General features: G+C 41.6%; 1 protein-coding gene across 1 annotated transcript in view; it reads right to left on the minus strand.

The window, feature by feature from the left end:
* Positions 1-17118, minus strand: part of Lyst (lysosomal trafficking regulator) — a 100394-nt gene extending 83276 nt beyond the window's left edge. The window contains exons 1-6 of the mRNA XM_048367998.1: positions 16682-17118; positions 14484-14682; positions 10408-10498; positions 6243-8310; positions 2512-3538; positions 1588-1749 (exon numbers count right to left, since the gene is read on the minus strand). Coding sequence (XP_048223955.1) covers positions 1588-1749; positions 2512-3538; positions 6243-8310; positions 10408-10498; positions 14484-14675 — 3540 coding nt within the window. The 5' untranslated portion in view covers positions 14676-14682; positions 16682-17118. The remainder of the gene's footprint in view (positions 1-1587; positions 1750-2511; positions 3539-6242; positions 8311-10407; positions 10499-14483; positions 14683-16681) is intronic.
* Between the last annotated feature and the right edge of the window lie 8156 nt (positions 17119-25274).

Here is a 25274-nt window from a genome sequence, read left to right on the forward strand (position 1 = left end):
GGAAAGCACAAGTAGGAGGCTTGAAGTCCAGGCTAGCCTAGGCAAAAAGTGAATCTACTGGAAAAATAATGAAAGCAGAAAGGGCTGGGGGCATGGCTCAAGTGGTAGAGCACAAGCCCTGACCATAAAAAGGGAGTTTTACCAGATATAATCATAGGTCATTTGTTTCACTGAAAAATATATGAAAGAGGGCTGGGGATATAGCCTAGTGGCAAGAGTGCCTGCCTCGGATACACGAGGCCCTAGGTTCGATTCCCCAGCACCACATATACAGAAAACGGCCAGAAGGGGCGCTGTGGCTCAAGTGGCAGAGTGCTAGCCTTGAGCGGGAAGAAGCCAGGGACAGTGCTCAGGCCCTGAGTCCAAGGCCCAGGACTGGCCAAAAAAAAAAATATATATATATATATATATATATATATATATATGAATATATATATATATATATATATATGAAAGAAATTGATTCTTGAAAGAAATGACAATACGTAATGTACCAGGCACTGGTGGCTCACACCTATAATCCTAGCTACACCGGAAGCTAAGATCTGAGACTCATGGTTGGAAGCCACTCCAGGCAGGAAAGTCCTTGAGACTTTTATCTCCAATAAAGTAATCAGAAAAGGCCAAGAGTGGCACTGTGGCTCAAGTGGTAGAGCACTACCCTTGAACAAAAAAAGCTCAGGGACAGCACCCAGATCCTGAATTCAAGCCCTAGGACCAGCATAAAAAAAGTTATGGCAAACAGTAACATATTATGGCAAAAGATTATAAAATATAATATATATATATATATATATATATATAGCTGGACCAAAGCATTCAAAGAGGAGTTTATGAAGATACAGGCTTTCCCTTATTAACCAAAGGTAAAGGAAACATAAGGAAAGGGAAATAAACTAAACATACATTACAAAGTTTCAAGAAAAAATTAAAATAATTACTTTAGAAAAAAATTATTTATTTATTTATTCATTCATTCATTTATTTATTTTTGCCAGTCCTGGGCCTTGAACTCAGGGCCTGAGCACTGTCCCTGGCTTCTTTTTGCTCAAGGCTAGCACTCTGACACTTGAGCCACAGCGCCACTTCTGGCCATTTGGAATCGAACCCAGGGCCTTATGTATACAAGGCAAGCACTCTTGCCACTAGGCCATATCCCCAGCCCTTAGAAAAAATGTTAATATAAACAACTAGAAAATTATGACTGCTATTTTCTTTGTGACAGCCAGTCATTTTTATGTTGAGTGAGTAGAATGTTCTGGAAATGTTAGCTACGTCAATGAAGCTATCACTGTACTAGTAGTCACCATCCTCAAATCATCATTTGATATATTATCAAATGTATCAAGTTACCATGTATGAGTTACCAAATCAAAGAATACCTGTTTTACTGGGAGTGATTCTCAGTAAAATCAAGATTCGATTTTCAAAAGCATGTCATACTGATGTTTGTTATCTGGCTGGCCACTGGTGAAACACGCTCTTCTTCCACTGGAGAATCATGACCCATAACCTCACTTGATGAACTCTTCCATTACTGGGTTCTAGCCACGTCCCTGCCCCTGCTGGACATCCATGGATTCATACCTTCTCAGTCATAGGGTCGTTATGGTCCAAGTCTGCTGAGTGGCTCCCCAGGGCTACGCGAAGCAGGGCATCAAATAGAGGCTTTGCTAACTCTGTTTCAGTCACCTTCGACTGGAAAAGATGGTCCCTCATCTCACATAATATACTTTCCACAGACATGTTCTAAGGTAAAAATAAGAGAATAAGAATATTAATAACATTTTCCCACAAGATGGTAAACTATAAATTTTGAACTCATAGTCAAATATTGTATTAAATGACCGTTATTTATCAAGTATATTATTCATTTAGTTTTAAAATTCAAGATACTGTAAAATAAGTGAATCACAAAAAGGCTATTCTTTAAAACTTCAGAGTTTTACTTAACCCTCTCTAGAGTTAGCAAATTCCTTTCTCTTAGACTTCACTAAGATTCTAAGCAGTTGTGTTCTATTTCTCTTTTCTTCTGACACTGAAGGAAGCCCTTGCTGCTTGCCTCTAGCTCCACAAAGGCAAGACATATGTAACAATGGATAAGAAACTGGCTTCTCCTTTGAGGAATTTTCAGTCCAACACAGGAAACAAGTAGGTACAGAGAAGATACGGCGATGATTATACTAGAGCTATAACACAAGCCAAGAAATCAGGACAGGACACCCACCAGTACCTCCCCCAAGTTACTCCTTTGACACTCTATAAACTGTTTCACAGGAGTTTTGCACTGTAATCTCAACTGTAAAATTCTCTAGGGTAAAAACTGGTTCACGTATGCCTTCGCATCCTCCATAGTATCCACGCTTCACAGAATATAAAAGCTTTGGCAAATTGAAAGGATGGTCATCAGTGCACATATGTGCACACGTAAGTTTATATACATGCATACACATGTATGTATTTAAAGTACGTAAGTACTGCCTGTGGGGTGGACTAAGAACATAATATTACCTGGGTAGATAGCTCCAGTTCCATCTTCTGACTTGTCCTGGCACTATGAAGACAAATGGCCAGAAGCGCTTCCAAAAGTCTTATGCTCTGAAGTGAAGCCTCCTTTTCTCGACTCACAAACACCTTTGCTTCCTCAGGAGCAACTTCAGGAGCTGAAATGTGTTCCACATTTGTGCAAGAAATTTGCTGTGACTCTAATGTACCCACGCTGTCTGCACTGCCACTTAGACTTCCCAGTTCTGATGGCATGGGGTCAGGTTTTATAGTTAAAGGTGCTAAGTCTTCTTTCAATGTCGACTCAGCTGGAGAGGCTCTCACAAGGTCTTGGTTTTCATTTATAGTCATGTCTCCCTGCCTTGTTCCTCGCTCCTCCTCATGACTGTGGAATAGTTTCTGTATTAGCATAAATATCAACTTATAACACACTCGGAAACCACCAAGCCTATGAAACTGTTTCTGGAAGACTGGGCTCAGCATGTAGATCCAATGACACATCGACCAAACGTCTGCTGCTTCGTGCAAACGTTCGGGACAAGGCAAGACGAGGCTCTCAAGGGACAGACATGGCAGCATGTGACTCAAAGGCTCACTGGCGGTGCTGTCATAGCCCGATGTGTCGTCGGACTCACTGGCTGACTCCCTGTCGGACTCTGCTTCTTTACTTACACACAGAAATGCCACACAGAGGAAGAGGTTTATGGTGTTGATGTGCACATCCTGGTGAGCCGTCTTCCGTTTTTTTGGAAAAGCTTCTTTGAGAGTGGCATAGAACTTGCGGAGGCTCTGAGGCGCCTCTGAACAAGCCCGCTGGTTAGGAAGGGAAGGATCAGCACTGAACGATGGCGGCTCCTTCTGCTCAGTGTCCACTCCATCAATACCTGGGACCAAAGCATCTTGTTGTTGATCCCCCAGGCTGATTATGAGAGTTTCAAATGCTTTCAAGGAATAGCTTCGCATACCATCTAGATAATTTAATTCAATTATTTGACTTACTCCATTACAACTTAAAAATAAATCTCTTATTACCCTATGAAAGGAAAAAAACACAAAAGGTTTTACATACAGAAACATAATTTACAAATAGGCACATGCATTCTTTAGTATATCATTCCTGCACAAGGTATATTCTAAACACTGCCTCACTTGACGCATTATCTGGCTAAAGTCTTTACACATTGACCCACATTGACCTCAGGTTATTTTCTAATTATTCTCACATCCTCCTTCAAATACTGTGCATCTGGCTCTGACTGCATTTAAAAAGAAAGGATTATATCCAGCTCAAATTAAATGAAACAACTCAGAAAAGGATATTTTTTCCCAAATAGAAAATTCTATGTAAGAGCTGGGAATATGGCCTAGTGGCAAGAGAGCTTGCCTCGTATACATGAAGCCCTGGGTTCAATTCCTCAGTACCACATATATGGAAAACGGCCAGAAGTGGCGCTGTGGCTCAAGTGGCAGAGTGCTAGCCTTGAGCCGGAAGAAGCCAGGGACAGTGCTCAGGCCCTGAGTCCAAGGCCCAGGACTGGCAAAAAAAACAAAAAACAAAAATTCTATGTAAGCTCTAAGTGTTACAACCACTCTCACACTTGAAGTGTATACCTGGGCAGAAGGCGGGTAACTAATCATTTGTTTATCTGCGTAGTGTCCACTCAAGACTTTTGGTTTTACATCGGCATTTCATGAAAGGAAAGAACCACACTATAGAGCTGAAAATGCTGAATTTTCTCCCATGTCACATTTCAGAAACATACCAGTTTCCCTACAGTTTTCTGATCTGGCCAACTGTCAAGTAGACAAATGTTACAAAAGGTTCCAGGGGCCAGGGTATATTATAGCTCAGTGGTATAAACAGTTGTTAAGAGGTCACACCTGCAGGTAATATTGGTAGGTTATATCTTGATTGAAGTGACTTACATGGTATATACGTTAATTTGAAAGGCCACTCAAACTATCAGAAGCATCACTTATGCAAAAAATTAACTTTTAAATGTACCAATTTAATCACAAAATCTGGAAAATCATGTTAGGCACTGTGGTTCACATCTACAATCTCAGATACTCAGCAGGCAGAGATGGGGAGGATCACAGTTCAAGGCTGACCTGGGCAAGAAGTTTGAAAGACCTATCTACACAAATATGCAAGGTACGGGTGCATTCTGTCATCCCAGCTACATGAAAGGCATGGGTAGGAAGATCACAGTCTAAGGCTGGCCTGAGCCAAAGCACAAGACTCTGTCTGAAAAATTAACCTTAAAACAAAACAAACTCCAAACCAAGAGCTATAGCTCAAACAGTGGAGTGACTAACTAGCAAATACTATCAAGCTCTGACTTTAAACCATATTACTGCCAAAAAAAAAAAAGTCTAGAAAATTCTCTGGTAACTTTCCTTTTTTGTGCCTGTCTACGTTTCCTAATTTTTGTTATGTACTGCCTAAGTAATGAATATTAGTTACAGTATTTGGAAATAATTCTCTTAATGCACTTGTATCAGTAATTACCACTCTATGTATGTACATATTTTACATAACTTTATATAGGTATATTATTTTAAATTTTGTATACTTCACTCACAAATTTTATAAGCATTTTTCCCTCCTGTTTCACCATGGTCTTTAGGAAGATTCTTTTTTTTGTCAGTCATAGGGCTTGAAGTCAGGGCCTGAGTACTGTCCTTGAGCTTCTTTGCTCAAAGCTAGTGCTTACCGCTTTGAGCCACAGTTACACTTCTGGTTTTCTTGTGGTTAATTGGAGATAAGTCTCATGGACTTTCCTGCCCAGGATGGTTTCAAACCACAATCCTCAGATCTCCTCCTGAGTAACTAGGATCATAAACATGAGCCCCCAGGGCCTGGCTCTTTATGAACATTCTTAATGACTAACAAATTATCTAATAAATATAAATCAATTCTTTTTTTTTCTTTTCTTTTTTTTATAAATTCCCAAATTCTTTTTTTCTTATTTATTGTCAAAGTGATGTACACAGCGGTTACAGTTTCATACATTAGGCATTGGATACATTTCTTGTACTGTTTTTTTTTTTGTTTTTTTTTTGGCCAGTCCTGGGCCTTGGACTCAGGGCCTGAGCACTGTCCCTGGCTTCCTTTTGCTCAAGGCTAGCACTCTGCCACTTGAGCCACAGCGCCACTTCTGGCCGTTTTCTGTATATGTGGTGCTGGGGAATCGAACCCAGGGCCTCATGTATACGAGGCAAGCTCTCTTGCCACTAGGCCATATCCCCAGCCCCTTCTTGTACTGTTTGTTACCTCCTCCCTCATTCCCCCAAATCAATTAATTCTTTAAAGTACTTTCTCTTAAAGTATTTTTTTCTTTTTTTTTTCACTTGCTTATATCAGTTATACAGGTGGTGTGGTTATTGTTATAAGATGATTAACTTAAACCGGCCCTTGCTCTTCTATATCTGTGTTGCATCCATTTTTTTCTTAGAAACCTATCTAAAACTTACCTTATAACCAATGGCTCTAGTCTCTCCTGTATAAACTACTCCCAGAAGGAGCAAATAAACAAAAGGTTTAAAACAAGACATGAGATGGGAGCATTTTTGCTAATAAGCTAAAATTATATCCCAGGAAAAAAATGTCAGCACTGTCTGAGCAGCAATGGGGCTTTGGAAACAGCATGGCTGGAAATTCAAACACACGCTCTTTACCACACGTTCACAAGCATCCACTAAAGGAATATCTGCGCATGTGCGCACACACAAACCTGGATTTGAGCAGGCCAGGCAGAGTTTTTAGGTAGATCTGAAGCACTTCCTGAGGCACGCACTGTTTCTGAGGGCTACTCCTAGGAGTCTGAGCTGACGTGGTGCTCAGGTGTTGACAGTGATGTGCTAATTCAACGCCTCTTTGGAGCACGGGGTTAAATATATAATTATACAGTTTCCACTGCACAACTACATTGCCTTTCTGAATTAAATTGCAGATGTGATTTGCAAGATGTATATTATGCAATCTGTCTTCCTCAAAAACAAGTTTCTGATAAGCCTCTAGGGCATCCCACTTCCACAGCAAGTCTTCAGAGCCGCTGCTGGGCAGGATGCCTTGGCATCTGTAGGAGGGGCTGGGCAAGCCGGGAGCAAGGGCGTCATCACGTGCGTTACCCTGCAGGGACTCTTCCAGTTGGTCAGAGTCCACAGTACAGATGTTGCAAGCAGCTTTTTTAATTTTCTGTGATATCTCTGCTCCTCCTAACTGGTCCAAAATAAGCTTGTTAAGGATATTCAGTACCTGCTGCTGAACGTGTTTCAGCGACGGCAATGTAAAGGCATGGAGCAGAGGGGCGATCACCGACTTGGGGTCCATACAGCAGCATATGCCGACACTGTGCACCCCTGACAGGATCTGGACGCAGGTGCTGCTCAAGGAAGCCTGCTGCAGCAAGCGCAGGCACTGGTGGGCACACACCGCAAGGCAGCAGCAGCGCTCGGGGTAATGAACCGCTCCGTCCGCAGTCTCTTCAAACGGGTTTCTGGAAAGCTGGTTTTTAAAAGCGGAAACAAGGAGCCCGGAGAGATCCCGGTGGTGATGCATGAAGTGGGAATACTCACAGCGGCGGTGTCGTTTTCTAGGACACACTGAGTGATGAAGCTGCTCTGATTTCACTTTTTTGACAGTGCTCATGATTTTCAGCACACTGCTGATGAGCGCCTTCAAATGTTCCGCGGCCCCAGGAGGAACCCCATCTCTTGCCACCAGCCATTCCATCTGAAGAACCACCGTCTCAAATAGATTAAATCCTTGGTGCTGAATGAACTCTTGAACCAAGTCCATGGCTTGACTGAAGTAGAAGGGATTTGAAGCTGCAGCCTGAAGACAACAGATGAGGATCTGTAGAACTCCTTCCAGAAGCTCAGGTAGAAGCAGGGCTCTATGGCGAAACTTGGAAAACACGAAGCCCTCCTGGACCTCCTCTAGTGTTTTCTTTTGTCTTGGTGCAAAAGGGTCATGCGGCTTTTCTAGGCATGCTCTGATTTTTAAAGCTGCCCTGAGCAATTCGGTTAAATGTTTCCTAAGACTTTCTGGCACTGCCTCTGCAGCATTAATATCTACTGACATAAGATGCAGCACTGTTCGAAAGAGCATCCGTTGAACCAAAGCCACTGGCTCTTCAGTCCAACCTACAGACAGCGCTTGGCTCTCTGCATAGTCATTTAGATTACAGCAGTCCCCAAAACCCACCAGGAATTCAGTCAGGGTGGGCACTACACTGGCTGCCAGGGCAGAGTTATGATTCAAAGCAATGTCAAACTTACAAACTTTTTCCAGTAAAGATAACAGGACATGACATAAGTCAAATGGAGAATTATTCATGTTACTGAGAATAGACAAGGCAGCTGGCTCACTTAAAATGTCAGTGTTTGACTCCAGTCTTGGAATGAAATCTCTGGAATTTTCCAAAGCCATGGTGTCAGAAGGAGCCTGCTCTTTGGCTACAAGAGAGTGGAGTTTAGCTGTGAGGCGGCCTTTAGGAGAATGCACTGCAAAGTGCTGCAACACGCGGGGCCGTCTGGGCTTACTCACGGCTGGGCTTTTCTCGTCAGAATTGCCTTCTGAGTCAGAGGTGGAGAGCTGTGTCTTTCTTGCATCTCTTACAGAGTAGCGATGGGTACTTTTACGCTGTCGTCTGCTTTTTCGAGAAAGGTTTACTTTTGCAGCAACTTGACCAGATGGGGTACTTCCTTCCAAATATAATTTTCCCTGAGTAGACCTTTGTGCACTTGAGTGCTTTTCTTTGGTCAGGATTATATCCAGTGACAATGGCAGGTTAAAATCTAAGAAAAGGAAGGAAGAGTGATTTTGTCGCAGGACTGCTTTCCTTCAGCTCAGTGACGTGTCTGCGTCATGTCTTCCTACACTAAACACCAGGGGCATTCGTTCAGAGTACAGAGTGATCGTGAAAACACAACCAAGAACAGAATTGGGAAAGCAAATTCCATCTGAAACCATGTATTGCATTCTAACTTCCAGATATGTAGAAGTTGTAGTGTGTGCTACTTGCACATCACTCTAATAGTGCCACAATTAACACAGAGGGGTATAGTATGTTCTCAAAAACAGTATCAGTTCATAGATTTTTACGAATACAAAGCATACAGTGAATATTCACCAAGACTGCAATTAAAGGAGTTCATTCAAAGTACTTTTCCAGTGCCTCCTGCTATAACAAACACTTGGAAATGGCTCTGGCTAATAAAAAGCACTGACTCTCTACAGGCCCCATCAGTTACCTTTAAAAGCGGGCTGACACCTGCCATCCCTGCCTGCACTTCCCGTGTCTCCTTTGCTATGAGTCTCTTTCCTGTGGCACCTTGGGCACTGGCACCCAGAGTGATAGTTATGGCAAGGGACAATAATTATCCCCAAGGCACAGCAGAGCCTCACAGGACAACGAACTATGATGAAGCTGCAACCTGAAGCAGAGCCATCAGCTCATGCGGACCAGAGTCCTCCCCTCAAGTAATGACAGCAGCAGCAACTTCTCCAGAACCAGAACTGAGACCATAAGCAAACAGGCCACATTTTGCCTAGCACTGCTTACCTCTTGTCCCCTATCCCAGTTCTTTACCTATTTAAACCTAAAGGTCACGTCTGAAGATGAACTCTAAGTCCTGCTTTGCCTCTTCATGCAGAGTGCCTGTGCTATATAAATCTTCTCTTTTTTCTTTCTTTTTTTTTCGGGGTGGGGGGAAGGCATATAAGGAAAGTGGCCAGAAGACCTAGCACATTAGAACCTCTTGAGTCGGGTCTCTGGCTTAGGAATGTGGTTATAATGCCTTCAGCTAAGCATAGGTAAAAGACATCACTGTTTTATCCTCAGTCTCAAACCTAGGGTCCAGCAGGTGCTCAGTAACCAATAATTATTTCTTGGAGAAATGAATGAATTCTCCTTACTAAAGATAATTAATTTACCTTTCCCTTTGTAATATAAGAGCTATATGAAAAATACATTTTTAATTTGGGGTATATAAATAAAATCTGTAAACAAAATACCTGTGCTTTAATTAGGAGAAGGAAAACATAGCAGATGAGAACAAAAACTTTAAGGAATCTGATCAATTCTACCCAAGCAAAAGATGCTGGCTAGCAAGGAAGATGACTCCCCTAAAAAAGGGCTACGAGTCAGATTCTTAAGGGGTAAACAACATTTGAATTGTACAAATTCTAAGGCAAAATAAGAGCAGAGAGTTACTGATCAACAAATAAGCAGAAAAACAGTATTAGAATGCCGTACTGAAAGGAATTTCATAGCAGAAATTTACTACAAATTAAAACTAAACCATCTAAAATACAATATAGGGGGACTTTTTAAAAATTTTTGAGAGATTCTAAAACCTATGGACAGGAGGGAAAACTGTCCATCTTGCCAGTGAAACATTTAATGTTGCATGTATTTTTGTATACCTAGTTTTTCAAAATCTGAAATTAAAAATATCTATTAGCCTTAATTGTCATAATTCTATCCAATCTTAAAAGAAAATATTACTTCGGATTTATCCTTAAAAATAACTTTAGAAAAACTAAACTAAAACCAACACTATAGCACCGACACTATAGCACGGGTAGTAGAAAGCAGTCTTTAGAGCAAAGGAACTTTCACTTCTTTTTTCACTCTTACCCCAGCCATTTTTCAGATATATGTGGCACACCCAGGCTTGCTCCTTTAGATACATGTTCTGCTTCTCTCCATACTTTCTAACAGTCGCTACATTTGTGCTCTTCTTGACCAAGTACCATGGTTCTAGATTACTTGAAGAAATAAAAGTGTGCTTGTCTAGCATAAAATAAGGCGCAGTGACAATACTGTTCTCAGCGCAATTCTTCCCGGTGAGCTTTTGAAAGCACAAGTGCTGGCTGCGGAGGAAACATACCTGTAGCCTGTTGCTCCTGAACGGGGATCTTCCACACCAGGGGAAGGAGCGACAGAAGCAGAGTCAGGAGCTCTTCCCTGCAAGTCAGCGCCTGGGTCAGAAACAAGGGAGTCCTCTATGTGCTAAGAGCACACACTAGATACCTCCATGTCTAATATCTTACATGGAACACAAACACCCTTTTTCTTGAAAGGCTGTGCTTGAGAATCAAATGAAACCATCGTAAAGTTCAAGTAAAACAGAGATGCTTTTCCATTTATAAGCCTTTCCAATGACAAGAATGTAACACTATGTGGCAGTATTTAACACATTCTTGTTGGTATTTCCAAAAGTAGCTGTTATTACCACCACACACTTGAGAGAATTCTTCACCTATGAAGAAAACAAATTTGTTAGGTGAAAATGAAAAGTCAAGGCCTATTAATCATCAAACTAATAACTCAAAGTTACTGGGAAAATGTCAGTCTTCATGCAGTTAAATATAAAACTCAGGAAAAATAAATATATATGTGTATATATACATATATACTCACACACATATATAAAGAACAGTTATTAGTGAGGAAAATTTAACATGTTTATCAATTGCACACTACAGCCAGAGGACTTACTGTCTTACCCTTTCTGGAGTAAGTGGTCCGAGCTGGAGAAGGTCCCCTCATTTGGTCCATAAAATACATATACACAAACAAGAACAATAGAAGGTGTGCAGTATAAGTAAGTCCTCCAGTTGTGGTACAGATATTCAGTTTAGGAAGTCAGAACAAAGCGCAATCATTATCAGAAATATAGGAGGAGGAGGAGGAGGAGGAGGAGGAGGAGGAGGAAGAGGAGAACCAGGGAGCTACACCTGGGACACTTAACCAATTAAGCCAGGAGTTATTCCTCTCACCAATCTGTGGGGGTGGGGTCAGAGGAAGAGAGAGTGTTAGAGGCAAGGTCATGAAAGTCCACTAGAGAGAGATAATGACCATCTAAAGTACTCTGACAACAGAAGTGGGAAAGGAGATATATTTGAGAAACAAAGGCAGAACTGGTACAACTTTACAGTTGGTTTTGTTTGAAGCAGAAGAAATTATTTTTTTGTTTTTGTTTTTTTGGCCAGTCCTGGGTCTTGGACTCAGGGCCTGAGCACTGTCCCTGGCTTCCTTTTGCTCAAGGCTAGCACTCTGCCACTTGAGCCACAGCGCCACTTCTGGCCGTTTTCTGTATATGTGGTGCTGGGGAATCGAACCCAGGGCCTCATGTATACGAGGCAAGCTCTCTTGCCACTAGGCCATATCCCCAGCCCCAAGAAATTATTTTTTAAAGATCTAAAAAGTTTCTGTTCTAGGCTGCTATGTAGCTTGCAATGTTCTCCAAGACAGAAAAATTAGCAGTGGTATTCATAAGGTCCACCCCCAGGAGGGCTCCATGCAGATGCCCCCCACCTGTTTAAGTCTTTGTCCAGTACCTGCATTACCTAGACAAAATGGCACACCTGGAGGCAGTTACCTCCCCACTTCTCTGAGATCACATCCAATCCACCTGGCCATATCTCCTGCCTTTCCCTATATAATAACTTATGTTGCCAACGTAATTTACTAAAATTGGGCTAGTAAGGCTAGAGATGTGGCTCAGTGGAAAAGTACTGGCCTAGCATGCACAAGTTCCGATGTTCAATCTCCAATACCACAGTAAAAAGAAAACGTCAGGTCTCATAATTTGATTAGCAGACAAAACAATGAGGTGTAAGTAATATTTAAAAATTTTAATGGTAGGGGCTGGGGATATAGCCTAGTGGCAAGAGTGCCTGCCTCGGATACACGAGGCCCTAGGTTCGATTCCCCAGCACCACATATACAGAAAACGGCCAGAAGCAGCGCTGTGGCTCAAGTGGCAGAGTGCTAGCCTTGAGCGGGAAGAAGCCAGGGACAGTGCTCAGGCCCTGAGTCTAAGGCCCAGGACTGGCCAAAAAAAAAAAATTATTAAAAAAAATTTTTAATGGTAAAAAAACATTTTAATGGTAATTACCAGTCCTATGTATAGATGTTTTATAAAGTTATTTTGTTAAGTATGAAGTTTTACTGAAGGAAGCTATATAATTTGAGAACCAATTTAACTTAGATGATTTTAGTCATTAAAATATTTTATGGCTCAAAAAAGAAAAGATAAAATCTTCAGAGACAGAAAGAAGATTAGTGGCTGCCTAAGGTTGGGAGCAGTAGAAAGAGGAGAGCTAAAGGGCATGGGGTTTCTTTCTAAGGGGAGGGAAATGTCCTAAAATTACCTGTAATAACAGGGTCACACATCTCTGACTACATTAAAAACCTGTCTACGTGACATGGGTGAACTGTATAATATGTGAATTATACCACAATAATGTAGATTTTGAAAAAAGCTAGTGAGCCTCGCACAGGTGACTCACACCTATGAAGCTCATGAGGCTGAGATCTGAGAAGTCTGATAGGGTTCAAAGCCAGCCTAAGCAGCAAAGTCCAAGAGACTCTCATTTCCAATTAGCTACCCAAAAAGCTAGAAGTGGAGCTGTGGCTCAAGTGGCAGAGCACTAGCCTGCGAGAAAAAAATACCTCAGGGTCAGTGACCAGACCCTGAGTTCAAGCCCAGGACCAGGAAAAAAAAAAAGCTAGTGCAATCCCCATAGGGAATGCATTATGTTTATCAATTTGGAGAAAACCTATCTTTACGATATTGGTTCTTTCAACAATATTATACACTTGTCCATTTATTAGGGATTACTTTAGTGTCTCATAATGCTTTATGGAATTTCATGCTTAAGTACTGCGCATATTTTATTAGAATTATTCTGGGGGTCTTTACATGGCATCTTGTAAGAAGGACAGAGCTGGGCATAGTGACTAAGGCCTGAAATCCTAAACATGTGGGAAGTGGTTATTGGGGAATCATGGTTCAAGGCCATCCCAGGCATAAAATTTCATGAGATTTCATCTCTCTCAATGGTTGAGTATGGTGGTGAGCACCATTGTTCCAGCTACAGGGGAAACACAATGCCCATCCCTGTTACCCCAGTAATATGCGTAAGTAGGAAGATCACAGCTCAATCCAGCCTGGATTGAGACCCTACCTCTAAAATAACCAAGGCAAGAAAGAATTAAAGGTGTGGCTCAAGTAGTAGAGTGTCTGCCTAGCAAGTTTGAGGTCCTGAGTTCAATTCTCTCTACCACCAGGAAGAAAAAGCATGAGACAGCAAACCCATATGGCCATATCATACTTCAAACAAAAATAACAATGTATACAAGCTAAAGAAAGCAAAAAGTATTAGTTTACACAAAAGGAGTCTGCTTTTAATGTAGAATTAGCAAACTCCCTAAATTTGTCATACTAAAATTGTTAAGACTGAATTGGACCATCACTGTAAAACAAAATTCATGTTTCTGGGCTGGGAATATGGCCTAGTGGCAAGAGTGCTTGCTTCGTATACATGAAGCCCTGGGTTCGATTCCCCAGCACCACATATACAGAAAACGGCCAGAAGCAGCGCTGTGGCTCAAGTGGCAGAGTGCTAGCCTTGAGCGGGAAGAAGCCAGGGACAGTGCTCAGGCCCTGAGTCCAAGGCCCACGACTGGCCAAAAAAAAGAAGTATCCAAGTCTGGGCTGGGAATATGGCCTAGTGGCAAGGGTGCTTGCCTTGCCACATATACAGAAAACGGCCAGAAGTGGCGCTGTGGCTCAAGTGGCAGAGTGCTAGCCTTGAGCAAAAAGAAGCCAGGGACAGTGCTCAGGCCCTGAGTCCAAGGGCCAGGACTGGCAAAAATAAATAAATAAAATTCATGTTTCTAACCTTATGTAGTAATCAGTTGTCTCACAATATTTGGATAAAAAGAATATGTATGAAATACATTAGATAAAAGCCAGTTACATTTCTAAGATATTTCATAGAATAAGAAGTATCCAAGTAAGTTATATGTTCATAAATGGAGTTTTATTTTTTTCTGGAATGATCTGGGAGAAAGGACTTTATCTCAGAGCCTCTTCAGAAACTATATAGCCCAGAAATCACACATTTATAATGAACTACAATATACCGATGAAAAACTATGCTAGGAATATGTTACCTGATCAATGATAGAATTTAGCCTGGTGAGTAACAGAAATCCTCGCCCATAGACGAGGTACTGGCCCAGGGCGGCCATGTGTGTCTCCTCCTCTTCCTCCTCCCTGGCCTCCGCCCGCTGCACCACTGCATTGCAAAGCCGGTTGACATCAGTCAGAAATTCACGGGCCAATGAGTTACTGTCGGCACTCATGACAGAGCTACAGAACAAATATAACAAAAAAAGATCAGAAAAATGAATGCAAATTACTTTCAAGCTGTGTGGTTTGTTTGTTCTTAAATGAAGATAGACATAAAACTACTGGATTATTGGTCTTAACCTTATAATATTCTCAGGCATAGCCCTAAACTACACCAGCATTTCTTAAATACTGCATGGAAGAAATGAGTGGCAAGTGTGAAATGCCTTAGCACAGCCTGGAAAGGTAAGATAGAGAGGAGATGCCAGGGGGTGGTAGAGGCTAAGATAGAGTTTCTTTTAAAACAGACAAGCTAGGTACCTTGCTACTCAGGACTCAGAGATGAGAATTGAGGTTGGAGGCCGGTATGTAGGCGGGAGGCAGGAGGAATTTGTGAGATCCCATATCAATCAATAGTAGAGCATGGTGAGCAGTTGAGCAGATAATATGTCTGTCATCTCGGAAAACCGGGAAGAGAATTGTGGTCCAGGTCAACTCCTGAATAGACACAAGATTCTATTCAAAAATAAGCTCAGTTAACAGGGCTAAGAAGGATTCCTATCTGGTAAGAAAAAATGGAAGAATTCTAGCAGATGAAGTTGGGCCACTTGGCTTTAGGACACAGATGAATCAAAATAAAAGCCAATATGACATTTTCATATGCAGAAAGACAACAAAACAGACAAAAGAAATACCTTAGAAATGTAACTGGCTTTTATCTAATGTATTTCATACATATTCTTTTTATCCAAATATTGTGAGACAACTGATTATTACATAAGGTTAGAAACATGAATTTTGTTTTACAGTGATGGTCCAATTCAGTCTTAACAATTTTAGTATGACAAATTTAGGGAGTTTGCTAATTCTACATTATATTCAGAAAGGAAAAATCATGAACAACAAAATATCAAAAGAGTTTCAGCAAGTGGCACTGTGTCTTTTTTTTTAACTGTATTTTTTTGTGTTTTCTTTTTTGGTACTGGGGATCGAACCCAGGACGTTGCACTTGCTAGGCAAGCGCTTTGCCACTGAACTACATCCCAGCCCAGCACTGTGTCTTAAAATGGTAGAGCTCTAGCCTTGAGCTAAAATGCTCAAGGACAGTGCCCAGGCCCAAAGTTCAAGCCCCACAACTGACCAAAAAAAAAAAAAAGAAAAAAGGCATTTTAAAACAGTGTACCTGGGATGGGGAATATGGCCTAGTGGTAAGAGTGCTTGCCTCCTATACATGAAGCCCTGGGTTCGATTCCCCAGCACCACATATATAAAAAACGGCCAGAAGTGGCGCTGTGGCTCAAGTGACAGAGTGCTAGCCTTAAGCAAAAAGAAGCCAGGGACAGTGCGCAGGCCCTGAGTTCCTAGGCCCAGAACTGAACAAAACAAAACAAAATAAAACAAAAATCAAAACAGGGTACCTTTAGGTGAAAAGTAATTCTGAGAGGAGGTGGAATTGACTAGAATGTATCATAAACATAATGTGAGCCAAAAACAGTAACAACAAAAAAGCAATTTTGAGTTTACCAGTAAGCTTTAAAAATGCTTATCCCAGAGATATGAAGGAAAGAAGACATGTACTGCCTAGTTTTCCTTCACCCTTCTACAGTCCCAGCTGAGAAAGCAGGGACCATGTATGATAAGGGATGACTTTAATATTACTTCCTAAAGCACACGATACTATATCAGTAAAAACCATTATTTATACATCCTAATGTACAAAGAAATGTGTGTTTTCCCTGATTATACATGTTTATAGATACAAAAGTATGCAGTATTGTTTTAACTCTTTGAAATTCATATAGATACTATATTACATGTATTTATAATGTTTTCTTCCAGCAACATCATGTTCATTCCTTTAAGCTATTTGGTAATATGCTACTGCATGAATAAACCCCCACCCAATAGAAACTTTAGAGTTTTGCTCTGGGGATAATTTAATGATATATAACTACATTATTTCAAAGCCTTCAAATGAATTGTCTTTTGATTGCTGATATTCCTTACATTAGATACTTACCAGTCTTTTAACGCTTCTGTAACATTTACAAATATATAATTTGGGTTCACAAACTAGATGAAACAAACTCTTACAATAAAGCTTCACCTGCAAAAAAAGGACAAATATATTAATGTCAATAGTAAACCATAAAGAATTTTAACAAGTAAAATTGGAATATAAAAATCATAGGTCAGTCTTTACATATCATAAATGAATCAACCAACAAAGTTTTTATAATCTCAGGAGTGTACTAAAAAAAAAACAAAAAACCTGTTTAGCTTTGAGAAGTGAGTTTTGAGGGAAGGAATCTTGAAACATGGTGCTGTGAACTTAACCACAGATCTATTCTCTGTCTCCCAGTAAATCACAAGTTAACTGCCAAGGAGCATCAAATTGGTACTAGTCTCAACACAGAAATCTAAGAGATGGTAACATATCACCTGTGCAGAACTCAGAGTTCCCAAACAGCAAAATTATCATTGTCCTGTCAGGGTGAAGGGTATTTGATGAGAAGTTAAAACGTAAAGCCACAAAGTAATTGTGTACAATACAATGATGACTATTCCTAGACTACTAAGGAAAAAATTCCTACTTCTGGGATAGCAACAAGATGCGTTTCTTTAGCCATTTAGTCTTCCCTTCGCTTCAGGTGTTTTTTTGTTTTGCCTTTGTCAGTTGTGGAGCTTGAACTCTGGCCCTGGGCGCTGTCCCTGAGCTCTTCAGCTCACGGCTAGCTCTCTACCACCTGAGCCCTATAGTGCCACTTGCTGTTTTCTAGTGGTTAGAGATTGATTGCAAGCAGTTGAGACAACTCTACTGAGAAGTTCTGCTACAAAGCATGCAGGCAGCAGGTGATAGCTTGAGAGGGGCATAGGATAAGGCATTTTTTAAAAGACTGATATCAAAGCATCTCTTTAAGCTGAGATACAGCATGTTGCCACCACCAAGAAAGAAAGGTCAACAAAAACCACAATGAAAAGTGATAATGGCAGGAACAATGAAGGCAAAATGAAGAGGATCCAATGTACAAGTGGACATGACCCCGACAGTTCATCTAATAGATGAAGAAGGTCAAAGTACATGGGTACACATGTAGGAAGATGATTAACAGATTTAGCAGTGTGAAGAACATGAGGTTTTCATTTTGTTTTGTTGGTGCTTCTTGTAACTGGGTCAAATCCAGTTATTCCTAAGAGGCTTCGCCCTAGGCTGCTAACAACCTTAAACCAAGACTGAGCTCCCTTGTTCAGAAACTGTAGTACAGTATGGAATAACCGAGCTCTCCCTCTGGGTCCCCAGGGATGGGATGGTGGAAAGACTGCCAAATACCTCAGAGAAATCTAGATGTTACTGCTGCAACATTCTCCTCAAGGGCACATAGAGCATCTATGCAAAAAAATGGAAACTTGGATTATCGGGAATTAATTCTTTCTAAAGAACTACAAAACTGTCACTGCTCATCCTTTCCTTCTGTAAACATCTGTGAATTTTTTTAAGTCCTTTGGGGAAATAACCCCAAGTTCAATAGTCTATGGAGTCCACAGCCTTTTTAATTATGCAGCCCTTCCCCTCCTCAGTCTTCTGCAAGTTTTCACATTTCCACAAGAATTACTCAAGACTATCAGTTGGGCAGAGACATTAACAAATCTTCTCAGAATTTGGCTCTGAGATGCGAACTCAGAGTTGCCAGAGGTTCTAGTACAATCTCTTCCATGTAGGGGCATATAGAGAACCCGAGCTGAGACCTTCCCTTTATGCCAGTTTGTTGATGAGAATCACCATCTATTTTCATTCTCTCTATATAAAATGTAAAAGGTCTGCCTTATCCTTTTTTGAGATCTCAGCTCATCATAGCACTATGATTGTGTTTCTGTGTCCTTTGTACTTTCCTTTCATTATCCTTCTTTCCTCCTTGTGCACATGCTACCTAAAAGCCGTCTATATAGCCATTCTATCTCTCCCTTTCCCTTCATGTATGATGTCTAATTGTTCCATAAAGATTCAGTGAATGGTCTGCAGCTGCTGTTGCCTCAGAGGCTATATTGACAGCATTTCATATGCCTTTTCTGTGAACTTTAGAAACTCTGCACTGTAATTTGGTACATGCTGGCTGTAATGTATAATCTTGACTGTCAACCTGACAGGACTGAGTTTCATAGGAAAGCACACCTCTGGGTGTCTCTGTGAGAGACAATTAGATCAGGGAGGAGACTTGGACCTATTCAGTGGTTTCATTCATTGTTGGATTCAAATTTAATAGACTACTGGGAGGTGGTGAAACTGCAAAAGGTGGAATCTAACTGGAGAAGTGGCTGCTGGAGGGAAGCATTTCTTTGAAGAGTATCTTGCCCTTAAACCTTTTCTGTTAGCTCTCTATGTGCTTCCTGGCTATTAGGAGGTACATAGCCTCAGCCCCATGCCCCCAGTACCCCGCTTCCTCTCTTCAGGCCCAAAGCAATGAAGCCAGCTACCCAGGGACAAAAACCTCCAAAACCATGAGTAAAAATAGGTATTTCCGGGCTGGGAATATGGCCTAGTGGCAAGAGTGCTTGACTGGTATACACGAAGCCCTGGGTTCAATTCCCCAGCACCACATATATAGAAAACGGACAGAAGTGGTGCTGTGGCTCAAGTGTCAGAGTGCTAGCCTTGAGCAAAAAGAAGCCAGGGACAGTGCTCAGGCCCTGAGTTCAAGCCCCAGGACTGGCAAAAAATGATAATAATAATAATAGGTATTTCCTCCTCCTAAAAGCTTCTCTAATGTGTTTATCACAATGATAGAAAGCTAACACACAGACGTTGCTGTTTTCCTCCTGTTGTATATTATTTATTCATTAGCTACCACTTACAGAACACCCACTTTGTGCTGCACCACCAAAGTAACCTCGGTCTGTGCCAAGGCATGTTTGCAGAGTCACTGTCGGAGCAAGGCCGCCTCTGCCCCCCCAAACCTGATCGGGTGAGCTTAGTCCTCTCTCTGAGGCCAGTGACCAACTTCTTTCCAGTGACACCGAGACTAAATCCACTATGCCATTCATTCCAATGTCAGCAATGCTCAACACGCATACCTTGCTCAACAACCATGCCAAGTCTACCAATAGCCGGCAAAACAAGGGAACAGTGTGAAATACAGATTATTCTTCTGAGAAAGCAGGACTAGAAATGAGGAAGGAGCCACAAATCAAGACAGGTATTTTAGAAAAAAATTATTTGGTTTTAATTGTTTGTTTCAGAAATAGGAGAACCTGGGTATACTTTTAGGCTATAAAGAAAGAATACTCAGGGATCTGATTGCGTGCACTTCTCCCTGGCATCACACACTCGTCCCTTGAAGTCAGTCACCATGGTGTATTTACACAAATGCTATATATCAGGGTCCTGTTTTTTTCCCTTTTCCCAGGTAAGTCAATTTATCAGGATACCACCATGGCCAGCAGCAGCAGCGGGGTAAGATGTGGAAGACTGGGACAGAAGCCAAGAGGAATGAATGAAGATCAGATTGAGAATGGAGGTGGAGAGGCTAAGGGTCAAGGGCAGGAGGGACACATCATTTTCTGAAGACGGAGGAAATCAGGCAAGGATGAATGCGGATCCAGAAAACTTACCAGACAAACAAACGGTCAGGGGCTAGCCAGGCACCAGCTGCTCACTCCTGTAATCCTTGACCTGAGGACTGAGGTTCAAAAACACCCAGGGTAGGAGCGGCCATGAGAGGCTTATCTCCAATAAACCACCAGAAACCCAGAAGTGGCACTTTGACTCAAAGTGGTTAAGTCTATCGTTGAGCGAAAAAGCTCAGGGACAGGCCCACGCCCTGAGTTCAAGCCCCACAACTGACCCCCCCCCCAAAAAAAAAAGGTCAGGAATGGAGAGACCTTAAGATCTGAGGGACCTCAACGTTCTCACTCAAGTAACAGACAAGGATGTCTGCTGAGAAAGTTGGGCTGGGGAAGGGGGTTAAGTAGTTTAGAAAAAGCCTGAGGAGACAGTCCGGTAGGACAGAGCAGTGACGAAAGACAAATAAGAATATTTACAGGTGGTCCTGCGAGATCAGCAGAGGGTGACGGCCATCAATTTCTGGTGGTATCAGTTCAGATTCTGCAACAGGATTCAGCAGCCTGGGTCTAACAGTGAAGAATGTAGGCTATATACATCACTGATCTAGAAGTGGGAATCTGGGCAGGTGGAGGCGGCTGAGGCAAGAGTAGAAAGGAATCAAAGGCATTGGGGAGAGCCATCCATAGGGAAACAGACCGGGAGGGGAAGCAAAAGAGGCCATGCAAGTGTTTGTAGATAGCAGAAAATCAGCAGGTCATCAGCAAAGTATGTATTTCTTCCCCTTGTGAGGATGAAGGACGTTGAAAATTTAAAATTTCTACAAGCAGCAACCCAGGTGATGACAATATCCCAAGTGTGGCCTTGCAAGTAGGTGCCTAAAAAAGTGAAAGTTAAGGTCATCGCAGTTAAGTAACCCTGATGATAGTATTTTGGACAACAGATCCATTGTAAGCCTGTAAAATCAAAGTTCTTAACAGCAGGAATTTTGTCTCACACCAGAAGGTACTCAGTTCAACTCATGTGTGACATGGATAAGCAAGGCCTTTCCCTCAGAGTCCCAGTGTGGTTCATGTATGCTCACAATTCAGCCTCAAGTGTCAGATCCATTACGTTCTGGAAATGAAATGACAAGAAAGCAAACCACGGCTTTGCTTTCCCTAAGTGATGCTTTCCACAGGTACTTATATAGCTGACTTTTTTTTTTCTTTTTCTTTTTCGTTTTTGGCCAGTCCTGGGGCCTGGACTCAGGGCCTGAGCACTGTCCCGGACTTCTTTTTGCTCAAGGCTAGCATCCTACCTCTTGAGCCACAGCGCCACTTCTGGATTTTTCCGTTTATATGGTGCTGAGGAATCAAACCCAGGGCTTTGTGCATGCTAGGCAAGCACTCTCCTGCTAAGCCACATTCCCAGCCCTACAGCTGACTTGTATGTCTTAGTTCTCTGACTGATTTTCACAACCTGTTATCCACCTATAAGATCACAGAATTAGGGCTGGGAGTATCGCCTAGTGGCAAGAGAGCTCGCCTCGTATTCATGAAGCCCTGGGTTCAATTCCCCAGCACCACATAGATAGAAAAGGCCAGAAGTGGCGCTGTGGCTCAAGTGGCAGAGTGCTAGCCTTGGGCAAAAAGAAGCCAGGGACAGTGCTCAGGCCCTGAGTCCAAGCCCCAGGATTTTCACACATTTATCTTCTTGATTATAGAACTTAAGTTACCTAAACCCCAGATTCTTCACTTTTGGGGCTGCCCTGTCATACAACAGCATTTTTTTTAAGTATCTTTCATTTGTGTGTTATAGTTAGTGCTGCCAGGACATTACATTAACCATTATACATAAAGTTTCAAGCTCGTTGATAGGGCAAGAAGAGGGCCCCTATCTATGTCTCCTTCTCAAGAAATTTCAAGTAACCAATGCTAAGGGATAGGTGTACATTGTACTAGAGTTCTCTTTTTCAAAAATCAATTAATTCAACCAATATCTATTATAATAATAATGTATAATAATACATTCCAACAAATACATACTAATCTGCTTACTCATCTTTCTTTGGTAGTTTCGAACTGTTCCAAGCAGTCAAATATGTGTACAGTCAGCATCACACTGTGGTGAAAATGAAGGGCCCAGAGGTAGCTAGCAGGTGAGGAATGGAGCAGCTTCAAGCAAGCCATACGGAGCTGTGTGCAACCTGGCTTCCTCTCTCAATACATCTATTCCACAGACCGCAAACGAGATCCTAGGAGGTTACGTCATATCAGCAGACTGCTGGCAAACTGTACGGTTCTATCTAAAAGCTCAACACAGCTAAACATATGACAACCAAGAGGGCCATCTCGAGGAAGAAAAAGTTAACTGCAACTTGCCCCAGAACAAGAGAAATATGATGCGGTTTCCAAGAAAGCAATGACCAAAAATGCAAGGAAGGACTTGTATTTTTTGCTTTTTCTCTGACTCTGGATTCTACAGAAAAAAGGAAAAGAGAAGCGAAATTGGTGTAATAATAAACTTTACCTCTTATAGCTTGGTTAGAAAACATAAATTTTCCTCATCAAATACTAGCACTCAAAATACCCAATTAATATTTCACCAGTTGACAAAAACAAAAATCCTGGTAAATTCTCTTTAAAAATAGCATGTATTTGCCTGAGTTTCTTAATTATTAATACATGTGTATTCTGCCTGAGTTTCTTAATTATTACTAAATATATAAGGCAAGATAATACCTGTTAACCTAAGCTTTACCACGTAAATTTTTGGTAAATACTTGATGTGTTCAGCAATAATCATCTGAATGATTCTGAAATAAAGACCTAAAACAGAAAGCTCATTAGAAATAGTACTTACATGAACTGAACACCTCAGGGGGGGACAGGGGGAGGGGGAGGGGGGGTATGAGGGACAAGGTAACAAACAGTACAAGAAATGTATCCAATGCCTAACGTATGAAACTGTAACCTCTCTGTACATCAGTTTTATAATAAAAATTTAAAAAATTTACTAAAAAAAAGAAATAGTACTTACAGACCATGTTTTTATTAATATAAGTACATTAAATGTTATGGTTTGAATATGAAATGGTCCCTGTAGGTCATGTGTTGAATGCTTGGCCCCCAACTGGCGGTGTTATTTTGGGAGGTTCTAAGATCTTAAGAGGCAGAATTAGCTGGCAAAGTAGGACCCTGGGTTTCTATCTTTGGGGGCTAGATCTTGTCTGTCCCAAGTTCCTCTTCTTCTCTCCCCCACTCCTTCTCCTCCTCCCTCTCCCTCCTATCTGTCCTTCCTGTCCACCATGATGCAAAGAAACCCTTCTTCCAGGGCCCTTGCTTCCATGATGCTCTACCCCAGTACAAAGAGCCAAGTCATCACGGCCTGAATCTTCTGAAACTTGTGAGCCAAAACGAGTCTTCTCTCCTTGCCTCCCTTTAAACTATGTATGTCAGGCATTTTGTCACAGCAATGAGAAAACATAGAAAATATATTCTTCTTTTGAGAAAACTGAAGCAAAATTTGGTAGCCATTAAATAGGAAAAATAAAACTATACCTTAATGGCCAGGAATTGGTGGCTTGATCCCAGAATTCTGACTACTCAGGAAACTTAGATATGAGGACTGAGGTGAGCTCATTTTTCTAGGAGGCATGGGTTTTACTGAGACCTCATAGGGTCTGTAGGTTAAAGATGTTGCGGCCTTTCCTTCCTGACACTGCCCCATGTTTGTATGTAAGGAGCTTCAGACTCCTTCCTGACTCATGAGAACACATGGCATCCTGGCTTCCAGTCAGATGCTCTTCAATGCACAGGACCTGCCATCTATAACCAACTGTCAGGATTGCTCTGCGTGTGTGTGTGTGTGCATGTGCGTGTGTGTGCGTGCGTGTGTGTGTGTGTTACTTTTGTTTTTGTTTTTCCTTGCCAGTCCTGGGGCTTGAGTGCTGTCCCTGGCTTCTTTTTCCTCAAGGCTAGCACTCTACTACTTGCGCCACAGCGCCACTTGCGGCTTTTTCTGTTTATGTGGTGCTAAGGAATTGAACCCAGGGCTTCAGGCATGCTAGGCACATTCCCAGCCAAGTATACCTATTTTATTTTTAGCATATTTCAGGGAGTCAACAGATAACTCTGCTTGTTTCCCTCCTTTCCCCCCTCTCCCAAGCCCATAAAGTTTTCATTCATTCTCTCCATTCTATCAGCCGTTACTTGTGGTTGGACCAGGAAAGAGAAGCCACTCTGGGTACTTGGATGGCAAAGCAAGCCAGGAAATGGAGGACGCCCAGGCATAGGGCAGTAAGGAGGAATTCTAAAGAAAACTCAGAGGAAGTCTAACCAAAATACATCAAACCTAAGTCCTTCAACAAGTACTTAATTTTCTTAAAACAAATTGGTCGATTAGGTATCACAGGAAGAGAGCCTGTGTTTGACCCTAAGTACCACAACAGATAGAAGTTCTGGTAGTTTTGGTTTTAGTAAGGCTGTATAAAAAAAAATTATGAAGGCCACCCAAGCAAATCAACTACCCCGGCTTTACTCCTCGCTGGAAGTTTTATGCTGGCTGTATCATCTGTCTTCAAAACAAAAGTGATTTTTACAGAATAATGACAATGATGATGGGAATCTAGCTAACATCCATAATAATCCATTACTACATATCTGATGCAATTATAAGCTCTCAGCAACCATACAGTAGTTGGTTCAATCCTCAGAACAATCTCATAGGTACCATTACTATCCTTAGTTGTTTCATTGGACATTAAACACAGTTAAAGGTCAGGAAGTTGGCCGAGGCTAGGAAGTTATTGGATGTTGGGAGCCAGGACTACGGTTCATCAATCCCTCGGTATCCTGTGTTCACCAAATCCTCCATCTGACAAAGCTGACCTCTTCCTCATTCCTATTCAAGTTCATGGCTGCTACCCAGTCATTCAGATGAGAAACTAGAATGACCTTCATATAATCTAGACAATTCTCTTTCTTGACAGGTTGCTGGTTCATGCTGACATCTACTATCACTAGCTCTGCAACACTGGGTATTTGACTTCCTATTTCTAAGCCTCAGTTTCTTG

This window comes from Perognathus longimembris, chromosome 18 (assembly GCF_023159225.1).
Source record: "Perognathus longimembris pacificus isolate PPM17 chromosome 18, ASM2315922v1, whole genome shotgun sequence".
NCBI lineage: Eukaryota > Metazoa > Chordata > Mammalia > Rodentia > Heteromyidae > Perognathus > Perognathus longimembris.